This window comes from Clinocottus analis, unplaced genomic scaffold (assembly GCF_023055335.1).
Source record: "Clinocottus analis isolate CAN_PGR_092001 unplaced genomic scaffold, fCliAna1.0.p SCAF_55, whole genome shotgun sequence".
Lineage (NCBI taxonomy): Eukaryota > Metazoa > Chordata > Actinopteri > Perciformes > Cottidae > Clinocottus > Clinocottus analis.
In genome coordinates, this window is record NW_027176213.1 from 314,996 (window position 1) to 327,495 (window position 12,500).

Genomic DNA, 12,500 nt, shown 5'->3' on the forward strand with positions numbered 1-12,500 from the left:
TATTCATTATATTTATTATATTCATTATATTATATTCATTATATTTATTATATTATATTCATTATATTTATTATATTCATTATATTTATTATATTCATTATATTATATTCATTATATTTATTATATTCATTATATTTATTATATTTATTATATTTATTATATTTATTATATTCATTATATTTATTATATTCATTATTTATTATATTCATTATATTTATTATATTCATTATATTTATTATATTCATTATATTTATATACTTTGATGATGGAGACAGAATAACGTTTACTATCAGCCATGAAAAGTACTTTATAATATTTAAAAACACAAACACTTCATGTTTCAGGTATTTTCTGAAGTATCATTTTTCAATATTCTGTTTGATGTAAATGAACAAAACTGATATTTAAGAAAAGGTTCAATGAAGTACTTTCGATACCAGAAGTACTTTCCTGAAGTATTGCTGTCGTCAGATGGAGATCAGCGAGCTGGAGGAGCACAAGGCTCAGGTGGAGCAGCAGGTGAAGCAGCTGAAGGAGCAGCTGCAGCGAGGAGGAGGAGCAGGAGGGTGGAGCAACCAGGAGGAGCGCCGGTGAGGAAGACCTCTGCAGGATGCAGACGCGTCCTCGTGAGCCGGTGTAAAAACGTGTGTTTGTTCTTCTTCCCAGAATGCAGCGGGAGCGGGCGGAGCTGGAGCAGAACTTTGCAAGAGAGATCGGCAACCTGGTCCAGAGGCTGAGCTCTGAGAAGGACCAGCTGGAGGCGGAGCTCCGGCTGCAGGCCGACCAGGAGGTGGCGCTGGTCAGGTGGGCGTCCATTACCCAGCATGCTCGGCTCACGCCGCTCCTCTTGTCCTTCATGCTCCAGCCGTTTAGTTCATCAGTCACATGACGCGGAGGAGGAGTGTTTCATCTCTCCCCCAAAGAACGAGGATTCTCTGGTGTAAAGTATTGATTGTATTGATCAGCTGGTCAAAGACAGGAAGTGTATTTATTGATCAGCTGAGTGACGTGTGACAGGAAGGAGGCGGAGCAGCCGCCGCTCTCTCAGGAGCAGCAGCTCTCTCGCGAGGGCCAGAGAGGATTCTGGGAGATTCTGCTCGAGGTGACGCAGCTAAAGGAGGAGCTGGGAAACCTCCAGGCGGCGTCCGCCAGCCTCCTGCAGGACCGGCGCCGCCTGCAGGACGCCACGGGGAACCGGGCCCAGGCCCTGACCCGACTGACCGCCCAGCTGGACGCGCTGAAGCACCCGGCCCGGGACGCCCCGCAGCGCCGGCTGGACGGCGTCTCTGAGGAGGTTCTCCGGGAGGCTCTGGAGCGGGAGCGGACCGGCACCTCGCTGCTCCGGTCCGCTCTGGCCCGGGACCAGGAGGAGCTCCGCCGCCTGAGCCAGGAGAACGGGAGCTACGCCCGGCTGGCGGAGCAGCTCTCCGGCCAGATCGTAGAGATGGAGGAGGAGATCTCCGCGCTCAGAGAGCAGCTCAACTCCAAACCCAGCGAGCCGGACCGCCTCCGGGCCGAGGCAGCCCCCGAGCCGGACCTGCAGGACTCTGAGAAGAGGAAGATGATGCAGCAGCTGATGGAGCTGGAGAAGATGGTGCTGGACCTGGAAGAGGTGATGGACCCGGCCTGTCCACACAGGTTTGTGGAGCATGAGACCGACTCACAGACCAGAACCCGGTTCCCGGACCTCTAACTCTCCTGGAACGACTAACTGCTTCATCGTGGCCTTCGTCCTCTGGAGAACGTTAACTCTTCACCGCATGAGCGCCGCCATAACCTGCTTCCTCCTCCTCTTCCTCCTCCTCTCTAAAAAGAGTAATTAAAGAGTAAAAAGTACAATAGGAATATAAAAAATACAAAAGAATTGTGCACAACATCAGTTTTAAAATGATTATTCTAAAATGATTAACAACCAAATGTTCTCCACCCTGATTTTTATCAAAAATCATGATTCCATGATGGTGATCAACAGGAATTAAGTCTGAGGTAAAGAAACTAATCCAGGACCCCGAATATTGATGGGTGACTGATTCCACCATGACGTCCTGGTCTCAGGCCCGTCACGGTCCAGTAGACCATGAGGTCCTGGTCTCAGGCCCATCACGGTCCAGTAGACCGTGAGGTCCTGGTCTCAGGCCCATCACGGTCCACTAGGTGGACCTTTCCTCCACTTGGTTTCTGACTGTGCTCGTGGGCTTCAGGACTCAGCTGGCGGAGGTCCAATCGGAGAACGTAGTTCTTCAGGAGCGGCTGGGCGCGCTGCAGCAGGAGGTCACGCAGCTGGAGGACCACGCGCACAAGAAGAGGTGAGAGACACGACCTCGGGAACGAGGAGTCAACGCCGCCGTCGTTCACCGCCCGCTGGCCAGCAGCTGTCTGTCCGCTGCTAGATGGTTAGGAAGCTAAACATGGAGGGACTTAGGACCCAGGGGACTGTGGGTCCCTCCCTGTTGTCATAGTAGGCGAGCTGTACCCAGCCTGCAGTTCAGCGGTGTCATTTTATAAATGTACATTGATTAGTCTCACAAATTTTTGTGTCACAAACTGTTGTGTCGTGGTGTTTGACCTGTTGAAGAGCGCTAGTTGTGGGTTATTAATGGTTCTAACCATGACGTTTAAGTGGCTCAGCGGTGGACAATGATGACGGTGTGTGAGAAGGAAATGTGAAACCGGTGCACCGGATGTTCACCGCTCGACCCGAATGAGAAGCATGACTCACACAAACGCTTCTTCTGTCAGGAGGAAAGTGGAGGAGATGGAGAGGGAACACGAGAGGAGCAGAGCGGAGGAGGAGAGGCTGCACAAAGAGGTGAGCGGTGAACCGGACCTCGACCTCTGACCTCTGAGGGGACGACGTGTCCGACGGCTCTCGTCCCTTGTGCGTCTGCAGAACTCCAGATACCGTGAGGAGGTTCTGGCTCTGAGCGGCAGGAACCTGCAGCTCAGCGACGACAACGCCGAGCTGAGCGCCCGGCTCCAGGAGGACCGGGACCAGGACTCGGTCCGGATGCTGCGGGAGCGGCTGGCGGCGGCCCGCGAGGAGCAGGAAGAGCAGGAGGCCACGGTGAGCGAGAGCATCCTCCGGCCAGGATCTCTGGCTCGAAGCATATTCAGTCTCAAACCTTTGTTCTTCGTTTCCGGCTCAGTACAGCGTGCGGTCTTTTCTTCATTTAGTGTCTTTTCTAACTAAATAATGCAAAAGAACTACGTGCATAAAATACTAACTAGTACACATAAAATACTAACTAGTACACATAAAATACTAACTAGTACACATAAAATACTAACTAGTACACATAAAATACTAACTGCACACATCGGTACTTCAGGTGCGGCGGCTGCAGGATGCGGCGCTGCAGCAGGAGGTCGTCTGGACGCAGGAGAAACAGCTGCTGGACCGACAGCTCAGCTGCTACGAGGAGGAGGTAAGGAAGATCATCCAGCTCCTGGTCTACTCCTTCAGCTCCTGGTCTACTCCTTCAGCTCCTGGTCTACTCCTTCAGCTCCTGGTCTACTCCTTCAGCTCCTGGTCTACTCCTTCAGCTCCTGGTCTACTCCCTCAGCTCCTGGTCTAGTCCTTTACATCCTGGTCTAGTCCTTTACATCCTGGTCTAGGCCTTTACATCCTGGTCTAGGCCTTTACATCCTGGTCTAGTCCTTTACATCCTGGTCTAGGCCTTTACATCCTGGTCTAGTCCTTTACATCCTGGTAGGCCCTTTTTAGATCCCGGTTTTCTCTTTCCTCTAGACCCCGGTTGACTCTTTTAGACCCTAGTTGACTCTTTTAGACCCGGGTTGACTCCTCTAGACCCCGGTTGACTCCTCTAGACCCCGGTTGACTCTTTTAGACCCCGGTTGACTCCTGTAGACCCCGATTGACTCTTTTAGACCCGGTTGACTCCTCTAGACCCCGGTTGACTCCTCTAGACCCCGGTTGACTCCTCTAGACCCGGTTGACTCCTCTAGACCCCGGTTGACTCTTTTAGACCCGGTTGACTCCTCTAGACCCCGGTTGACTCCTCTAGACCCCGGTTGACTCTTTTAGACCCGGTTGACTCCTCTAGACCCCGGTTGACTCCTCTAGACCCCGGTTGACTCCTCTAGACCCCGGTTGACTCTTTTAGACCCGGTTGACTCCTCTAGACCCCGGTTGACTCTTTTAGACCCGGTTGACTCCTCTAGACCCGGTTGACTCTTTTAGACCCCGGTTGACTCTTTTAGACCCGGTTGACTCTTTTAGACCCGGTTGACTCTTTTAGACCCGGTTGACTCCTCTAGACCCCGGTTGACTCCTCTAGACCCCGGTTGACTCTTTTAGACCCGGTTGACTCCTCTAGACCCCGGTTGACTCCTCTAGACCCCGGTTGACTCCTCTAGACCCCGGTTGACTCCTCTAGACCCCGGTTGACTCCTCTAGACCCCGGTTGACTCCTCTAGACCCCGGTTGACTCCTCTAGACCCGGTTGACTCTTTTAGACCCGGTTGACTCTTTTAGACCCCGGTTGACTCTTTTAGACCCGGTTGACTCCTCTAGACCCCGGTTGACTCCTCTAGACCCCGGTTGACTCCTCTAGACCCCGGTTGACTCCTCTAGACCCGGTTGACTCTTTTAGACCCGGTTGACTCCTCTAGACCCGGTTGACTCTTTTAGACCCGGTTGACTCTTTTAGACCCGGTTGACTCTTTTAGACCCGGTTGACTCCTCTAGACCCGGTTGACTCCTCTAGACCCGGTTGACTCTTTTAGACCCGGTTGACTCTTTTAGACCCGGTTGACTCTTTTAGACCCGGTTGACTCCTCTAGACCCGGTTGACTCTTTTAGACCCGGTTGACTCTTTTAGACCCGGTTGACTCTTTTAGACCCGGTTGACTCCTCTAGACCCGGTTGACTCTTTTAGACCCGGTTGACTCCTCTAGACCCCGGTTGGCCTGTGATGGACGATGTCAGGAAAAGGAGGAAGTCTCTGAATCAAAGTTTACTTCCTGTAAGAAGGAACAAGTCTGAGCAGGAAACCAGCGACCCGCTTCCTTCACTCACGTTGACCTTTGACCTCCGGCAGGTGGAGGCGCTGCAGCGGTCGCTGCTCTCGTTGGAGTCGGAGGCTGAGCTGCTTCGCACTCGGCTACACGACCGGGAGGAGGGCCACGCCCACCAGGAAGTGGGCCACGCCCACCAGGAAGTGACGGAGAAGGTCTCCACATTCTCTTCTGGACTTTAATAAATATGAGTAATAATAACATGATTGAAGGATATCCAACACAGAATATTTAGCTGCTGTTTCGTTCCATTTCTGTTCTATATTGCGCAACATGTTGCAAAAGTCTCCGATATCTTTTGTATATTTTTCATATTTAAAACATATTTTTATATTTTCTTTTCCATTTGACGGATTGTTCAGCTCGTATTTAAATGAACTTGCAAGGAGGGAGTAAACACGGGCAGTAGCTCGTCATCGTGACATCATGACATCGGCGATAACGTCCAGGTGGCGTCATGTGACTTCTCCTTCTATTGGTCAGGTGGAGGAGCTGGAGAGAGAGGTGGAGGAGCTCCGTCAGGCCTCCGTCACCCTGCAGGAGGAGACCCACGAACTGAGAGTCCAGAACCAGGAGCTGCTACACCAGGTACCGGTCTCACGATACGCCGACCTGGTCTAACTGATCCCAGATAAGCTGAGTCTCTGCTGTCTGTCAGCTGGCGGCGCTGCAGGTCCGGAGTCTGGAGGTCCAGGAGCAGCAGAACCTGGAGGCCAAGCTGAGCGAGCTGCAGACGGAGCGGACGCAAGACCGGGACCAGGTCTGGACCCAGGCCGGCAGAACGACACGATGCCGAACACCGAGATGAGAGTTTTACATGTGAACTTCCTGTGTGCAGCACCTGAACCAGCTGCAGGAGCTGCAGGAGGAGCAGCTGCAGGCCCGGCTGGAGGAGGAGCGGCTGCAGGCCCGGCTGCAGGAGGAGCGGCTGCAGGCCCGGCTGCAGGAGGAGCGGCTGCAGGCCCGGCTGCAGGAGGAGCGGCTGCAGGCCCGGCTGCAGGAGGAGCAGGGGAGGAGCCAGCAGCTGGAGGAGCAGCTGAGGCTTCAGGCCCAGCAGAGCAGCTCCCACATCAGCATGAAGCAGGTAGTGCCAGAGGTCAAAGGTCAGCCAGTCCTCAAGTTCACTGAGCTGAGCCTGAACGCATCAGGATCCATGACGGTCTGTTACTGAGCTGAATACACTTTGATCTGTGTGTCTCTGTGCTGCGTTCAGGGACAGTCTGAGAAGGCGGTGTCCTCCTTGCAGCAGCGGGTGGAGGGTCTGGAAACCACCCTGAAGGCAGTCCGTCTGGTCCTGCAGGAGAAAGTCCAGCAGCTCAAAGACCAGGTGAGTGTCGGCTCCCCGTCGGCCGCCTTCTGGCCTTCGGTCATGTGACGTGTTGCCGTCCGGTCCGCAGCTGAAGAAGAACACCAAGTGCAGCGCTCTGCTGAAGGAGCTGCACCAGGAGAACTCCCAGCTGATGAAGGCCCTGCAGGTCACGGAGCAGCGGCAGAAACAAGCAGAGAAGAAGAACTTCCTGTTGGAGGACCGAGTCAGAGCCCTGAACCACCTGCTGCGGGAGATCGTACCCGCGGCACTCGCCTCGTAGACGCAGACGCCTCGCAGACGCCTCGCAGACGCCTCGCAGACGCCTCGCAGACGCCTCGCAGACGCAGACGCCTCGCAGACGCCTCGCAGACGCCTCGCAGATGCACAACATAATCAATAAGCCTGTTTTGGTTTCTAATTATGAATTTATCGCTTTTACTTTCAATGAATTCTGCAGATTATTTGGACAAAATGGTGAGAATGTTTCAATATATTCTATTTATTATAACCGATCAATAAACTGGAGGGATGAAACACTTATATAAAATAAAAGCAGCGCTTCATAATGTGATTTTAAGATCAAACCCTCACACAATATAAAGTACAACGTATTGTCACGTTGAGACGTCAGTGTGACTCAGGTATGAGTGAAGGTGTGTTTGTGGGCGGGGCCTTTCCGCGAGTCATCAGCAGTCTCAGCTATCAGGTGAATGTCTCCTAAAACTCTACTTCTGTTTAGATGAAGGACACCCAGGCTGATTTCTCTGTCTGTCTGTCTGTCTGTCTGTCTGTCTGTCTGTCTGTCTCTCTCTCTCTCTCTCTGTCTGTCTGTCTGTCTGTCTCTCTCTCTCTCTCTCTGTGTCTCTGTCTGTCTGTCTGTCTGTCTGTCTGTGTCTCTCTCTCTCTCTCTCTCTCTCTCTCTCTCTGTGTCTCTGTCTGTCTGTCTGTCTCTCTCTTTCTCTCTCTGAAGTATTTCAGCCATGAGTGTATTATGTTTTATATTTTCTCATTGTTTTTAGTGTCTGCAGCAGCATAAGATCCCTTTTCTGGATTCAATCTGTAGTTTTCCCCTCAGAGTGAGAGCTCCCGCTCGTCCACCCAGCTCTGGTTCTTACCGTGTGCTCCAGCTTCAGTTGAAGGTTTCTCCTCCACAGTGAGACCTCCTGTCCTCTGCAGAGATATTGATCTGTTTAATAAACATGTTTTGTTGATAAACAGCTGCATGTTTTATTTATAGATATATGATAATGCATTACTGAAGTACTTAGGTATGTTTTTATTTGATTAGCATCAGAGGTACATGTAGTACTTTATACTGTACTAAACCTCAGAGGTACATGTAGTACTTTATACTGTACTAAACCTCAGAGGTACATGTAGTACTTTATACTGTACTAAACCTCAGAGGTCCCCAGCGTCTACGTCACTCTCCAACGTCTCATCCCTTCGCTCCAAGTTGAAGTTACCGTCGGTACAACTGGATCAGCAATGAACTCTAGTTTAGAGGTAAGTCTTGTTTGCTAGTAACAAGTTAATATGCTGTTTAACTCACGAAGGTAACTCGACATCCAAGTTAACTCCGGTCGGGTAATCCCGACCACAACGGGTAATCCCGACCACAACGTTACGCATACAACGTTAACGTTAACGTTAACGTTAACGTGGGCTGGATGTCAGCCCACAACAACGTTAACGTTAACGTTAACGTTAACGTTAACGTTAACGTTAACGTTAACGTTAACGTTAACGTTAACGTTAACGTTAACGTTAACGTTAACGTTAACGTTAACGTTAACGTTAACGTTAACGTTAACGTTAACGTTAACGTTAACGTTAACGTTAACGTTAACGTTGTATGCGTCGTAACGACGTAAGCGTCATGACGTCATGACGTTGTTTACGTTACCGTTAGCTAACGTCATGACGCTACGTTTATGTGTGAAACGCAGCCTGCGCTCCAAGGAGGTGAAGTACAGTCAGAAGGGCTCACATGGCCTCTCTTCACACTGCAGACAGAAGAGCAGCAGCTAAAGGCTAAAGGCTAAAGGCTAAAGGTGTTCACTCTCATGAGCACAGCCAGTGTACTCCAGTCCCTACAGTGTACTCCAGTCCCTACAGTGTACTCCAGTCCCTACAGTGTACTTCAGTCCCTACAGTGTACTCCAGTCCCTACAGTGTACTCCAGTCCCTACAGTGTACTCCAGTCCCTACAGTGTACTCCAGTCCCTACAGTGTACTCCAGTCCCTACAGTGTACTCCAGTCCCTACAGTGTACTTCAGTCCCTACAGTGTACTCCAGTCCCTACAGTGTACTCCAGTCCCTACAGTGTACTCCAGTCCCTACAGTGTACTCCAGTCCCTACAGTGTACTTCAGTCCCTACAGTGTACTCCAGTCCCTACAGTGTACTCCAGTCCCTACAGTGTACTCCAGTCCCTACAGTGTACTCCAGTCCCTACAGTGTACTCCAGTCCCTACAGTGTACTCCAGTCCCTACAGTGTACTTCAGTCCCTACAGTGTACTCCAGTCCCTACAGTGTACTCCAGTCCCTACAGTGTACTCCAGTCCCTACAGTGTACTCCAGTCCCTACAGTGTACTCCAGTCCCTACAGTGTACTTCAGTCCCTACAGTGTACTCCAGTCCCTACAGTGTACTCCAGTCCCTACAGTGTACTCCAGTCCCTACAGTGTACTCCAGTCCCTACAGTGTACTTCAGTCCCTACAGTGTACTCCAGTCCCTACAGTGTACTCCAGTCCCTACAGTGTACTTCAGTCCCTACAGTGTACTTCAGTCCCTACAGTGTACTCCAGTCCCTACAGTGTACTCCAGTCCCTACAGTGTACTCCAGTCCCTACAGTGTACTTCAGTCCCTACAGTGTACTTCAGTCCCTACAGTGTACTTCAGTCCCTACAGTGTACTCCAGTCCCTACAGTGTACTCCAAACTCCACACAGAAGGACCTGCAGACCAGTATCCAAACCCCACCCCGCCCGGGATCCGAACCACAGACCCTCTTGCTGTGAGGTGTCAGTGCTACTACACCACTGTGCAGCCCACACACTTCTAACAGCTGTACAGTAATAGTGGAAGTCCATTCTTAAGTTTTACCAATGAAATCCCTTTTGTTTAGTCCAGGCGATGGTTCTGGCTCCATCGGTCCAGCAGGGACAAGGGTCAAGGCCCAGAGACAGATGAAGCTGCACAGAGCCACAGAGAGGAGGATGCAGCTGGATGTCAGCCCACAACATCTACCAGGGGAGATGAAGCAGGAGGTGGAGGCAGAAGAGACTTCCAGGAAAAGGCTCATAGCGGAGCAGCAAAGACAAGAAGTTCATGAAGAACTTCAACCTGATTGTGTGTTTAGTGTAAATGTATATAAGTTATTATCTTTAGGCCTGAGCACTGACATGGTCGTAGAGGACGACCTCATTGTTCTGAACATGTTTGTTGTTATTATTAGGGTCTCACTATGGGCAGAGTTCTCTGTGCATAATGTGTGATACTAAGTACATTAAACACATGAGAATATGAATTTTCTGTGATTCCTGTTTTATTGCCCCCCCCCCCTCGCCCCTCCTCCTGGTGTCTCCTTCTTCACCCCTCATGAGTTTGCAGGTCTGATTTAGACTCAGTAGTACTTCAGTAGTACTTCAGGTAACAGACTGGAGACAAAACGTTGAAAAAAGTATATTTTTTATTTCCAATCTGTTGCGTTGGGGCATCTGGTCGGCCAATAGAAAGCCTCCGTCAGGACTCCACGTGCTCCAGGATGCCCTGACGAATCAGCTGCTCACATTTCCACCGCGGCAGGAAGTGCTGCGGAAAGACAGCCGACGTTAAGGAGACCACTTCCTGTTGACACGCTGGGGGGAGGGAGGGACTACTTCCTGTTGACACATGAGGTGGCGAGGGGGGGGGCGGGGAGGGACCACCTCATGTGTCAACAGGAGGTGGTCCCTCCCCGCCCCCCCCCTCGGGGGGGGGGGGGGGGACTACTTCCTGTTGACACGTTGGCCGTGTCTACTACCGAACACTTTAGGAAGTACACTGTAATACAGTGTACTATAACACAGAGCAGTAACATCTGCAGTGCTCTGTGTCACTGATCAGCGCTGTATCAAATGAAACACTCACGTTAACCACTTGGCGGAAGTGACGGACGCAAATCTGCTCGCGAAACTAAAACTGAGAAAATGAACGCACTTCTTTCCCTCTTCTAGTCCCTTGTGTTCCTCTTTCTCCATCCTATGTGGAAACTGCAACACCTCCACAATCGCGGCAGGAGGATATAAATAAATTAATCAAAAGCTAGCGAAAGGGCTCCTCCTCTTCCGCCACGTAGCCAAGATGGCGTCCGTTCAGTGCGAGTAGTGTCCATCGCTCTACACGACATGTTTTGACCGTTTGCAGTGCGTCATCCGGTACTTTCAGTGCACTGAATCCTGCTGGTTTTGTCAGTGTGGCACTGACTTTTCAGTGCTTAGTGCGCAGTGCGCAGTAGTAGACACGGCCGTTATCTTTCCTAGAGTATTAAAGTTGTCTTTATGTTTGAGGTTTAGAACTTAATAATAATAATAATAATAATAACAATAATAATAATAATAATAATAATAATTCTACCTGGCTGTTCTTCTTCAGCAGGATCACCGTTCCATCGTCGATCTCGAACTCTCCGTGGTCCTTTAAACACCTCACCTGCAAAACACCCGACGTCAGCGTCATGTGATCTGCAGGTACTTGTACACGCAGTACATACTGCGTGTACAAGTACTCGTGTACACACGACTATTTACAGAAGAGCAGGACGCATTAGAGATAATATTCAGCTTTTTGTTGGCTTCCTTTTAATCATAATATTGTGAGTGAGAAAACAGATTATTGTGTTTAAACATTAAATTGTAAAAACATTATTTAAGAATAAAAAAAACTTTATTTAAACAAACAATTTAAAACTCTAATACATAGAAAGACAAACTTCATTTCCCAGCATGCAACGAGCCTCACCTGGATGTAGAGGCTCTTGGGAGGCTTCATGTCCTGCGTGAGGTCCAGTCCCTCGGCCCCCAGACACCGCATGAAGGAGGCCAGAGACTTCTTGTACTGGCTGAACCACTGCACCTGCGCAGGTGAACCCACGTGTCACGACCGGTCGACGCCCAAGATCAATAACAGGAAGTGATGTCACACTCACCTCCTCAGCACACATGTGGAAACGCACGTTAGCCGGCAAAACGCTGCCGTACTCCCAACGCAAAGCGCGCATCCGCAGCAGCCGGTCGTAGCTGTCAGGGACCACAGGTGAGTGACAGGTGAGTGACAGGTGAGTGTTACAGGTGAGTGTTACAGTGTTACAGGTGAGTGATACAGGTGAGTGATACGGGTGAGTGATACGGGTGAGTGATACGGGTGAGTGTTACAGGTGAGTGTTACAGGTGAGTGTTACAGGTGAGTGACAGGTGAGTGTTACAGGTGAGTGTTACAGGTGAGTGTTACAGGTGAGTGACAGGTGAGTGTTACAGGTGAGTGACAGGTGAGTGTTACAGGTGAGTGATACGGGTGAGTGTTACAGGTGAGTGTTACAGGTGAGTGATACAGTGTTACAGGTGAGTGATACAGTGTTACGGGTGAGTGATACGGGTGAGTGATACAGGTGAGTGATACAGGTGAGTGTTACAGGTGAGTGTTACAGGTGAGTGTTACAGGTGAGTGACAGGTGAGTGACAGGTGAGTGTTACAGGTGAGCTACAGATTTGTGTGTGTTACAGGTGTGTGTGTGTTACTGGTGTGTGTGTGTTACTGGTGTGTGTGTGTTACTGGTGTGTGTTACATGTGTGTGTGTTACTGGTGTGTGTTATTGGTGTGTGTTACATGTGTGTGTATGTGTGTTACTGGTGTGTTTTACAGGTGAGTGTGTGTTACAGGTGAGTGACAGGTGTGTGTGTGAGTGGCAGGTGTGTGTGTGAGTGGCAGGTGTGTGTGTGAGTGTGAGTGACAGGTGTGTGTGTGAGTGTGTGTCTCACAGGTAGGCGGTGAGGCAGCGTTGGTTCCTCAACAAGCAGCAGTGACGTAGTTTGATGGAGGGAATGAGTTCAGCTCGACCTTCAGCCTTCGCCTCGTTACTGCAACGAGGTCATAACCAATATCACAGGTAT

At 50.3% G+C, this 12,500-nt stretch overlaps 3 protein-coding genes and 1 long non-coding RNA gene across 5 annotated transcripts in view; 3 read left to right on the plus strand and 1 right to left on the minus strand.

Annotated features, from left to right (window-relative positions):
- ninl (ninein-like) overlaps positions 1–7,561 on the plus strand; it is a 19,567-nt gene extending 12,006 nt beyond the window's left edge. For both annotated transcript variants that reach the window (XM_068601860.1, XM_068601861.1), the window contains exons 18-29: positions 472–590; positions 667–804; positions 2,202–2,306; positions 2,740–2,809; positions 2,891–3,064; positions 3,330–3,425; positions 5,061–5,192; positions 5,521–5,625; positions 5,696–5,797; positions 5,876–6,121; positions 6,251–6,364; positions 6,435–7,561. In XM_068601860.1, coding sequence (XP_068457961.1) covers positions 472–590; positions 667–804; positions 2,202–2,306; positions 2,740–2,809; positions 2,891–3,064; positions 3,330–3,425; positions 5,061–5,192; positions 5,521–5,625; positions 5,696–5,797; positions 5,876–6,121; positions 6,251–6,364; positions 6,435–6,626 — 1,593 coding nt within the window. In that variant the 3' untranslated portion in view covers positions 6,627–7,561. The remainder of the gene's footprint in view (positions 1–471; positions 591–666; positions 805–2,201; positions 2,307–2,739; positions 2,810–2,890; positions 3,065–3,329; positions 3,426–5,060; positions 5,193–5,520; positions 5,626–5,695; positions 5,798–5,875; positions 6,122–6,250; positions 6,365–6,434) is intronic.
- LOC137803427 (plasminogen-binding group A streptococcal M-like protein PAM) lies at positions 825–2,157 on the plus strand. Its single transcript, XM_068601877.1, has 2 exons — positions 825–940; positions 1,018–2,157. The coding sequence occupies exons 1-2, from the start codon at positions 825–827 to the stop codon at positions 1,691–1,693; spliced, it is 792 nt and encodes a 263-aa protein (XP_068457978.1). The 3' UTR covers positions 1,694–2,157.
- A 63-nt stretch (positions 7,562–7,624) lies between the features above and the next one.
- On the plus strand, positions 7,625–9,880 carry LOC137803417 (uncharacterized). The gene is made up of 2 exons (XR_011080060.1): positions 7,625–7,852; positions 9,479–9,880. It is a non-coding gene; the product is annotated as an uncharacterized lncRNA (long non-coding RNA).
- Positions 9,881–10,046: 166 nt separating this feature from the next.
- The window catches only part of gins1 (GINS complex subunit 1 (Psf1 homolog)), a 3,193-nt gene continuing 739 nt past the window's right edge, over positions 10,047–12,500 (minus strand). The window contains exons 3-7 of the mRNA XM_068601850.1: positions 12,369–12,467; positions 11,540–11,630; positions 11,353–11,466; positions 10,969–11,043; positions 10,047–10,164 (exon numbers count right to left, since the gene is read on the minus strand). Coding sequence (XP_068457951.1) covers positions 10,096–10,164; positions 10,969–11,043; positions 11,353–11,466; positions 11,540–11,630; positions 12,369–12,467 — 448 coding nt within the window. The 3' untranslated portion in view covers positions 10,047–10,095. The remainder of the gene's footprint in view (positions 10,165–10,968; positions 11,044–11,352; positions 11,467–11,539; positions 11,631–12,368; positions 12,468–12,500) is intronic.

What these genes read in the sequence shown, in the direction of transcription:
- LOC137803427 (XM_068601877.1), top strand. Translation starts at nt 825, where the DNA reads ATGCTCGGCTCACGCCGCTCCTCTTGTCCTTCATGCTCCAGCCGTTTA. An exon ending in AAGAACGAGGATTCTCTGGT is followed by an intron (nt 941 to 1,017) that starts GTAAAGTATTGA and finishes GACGTGTGACAG; the next exon opens with GAAGGAGGCGGAGCAGCCGC.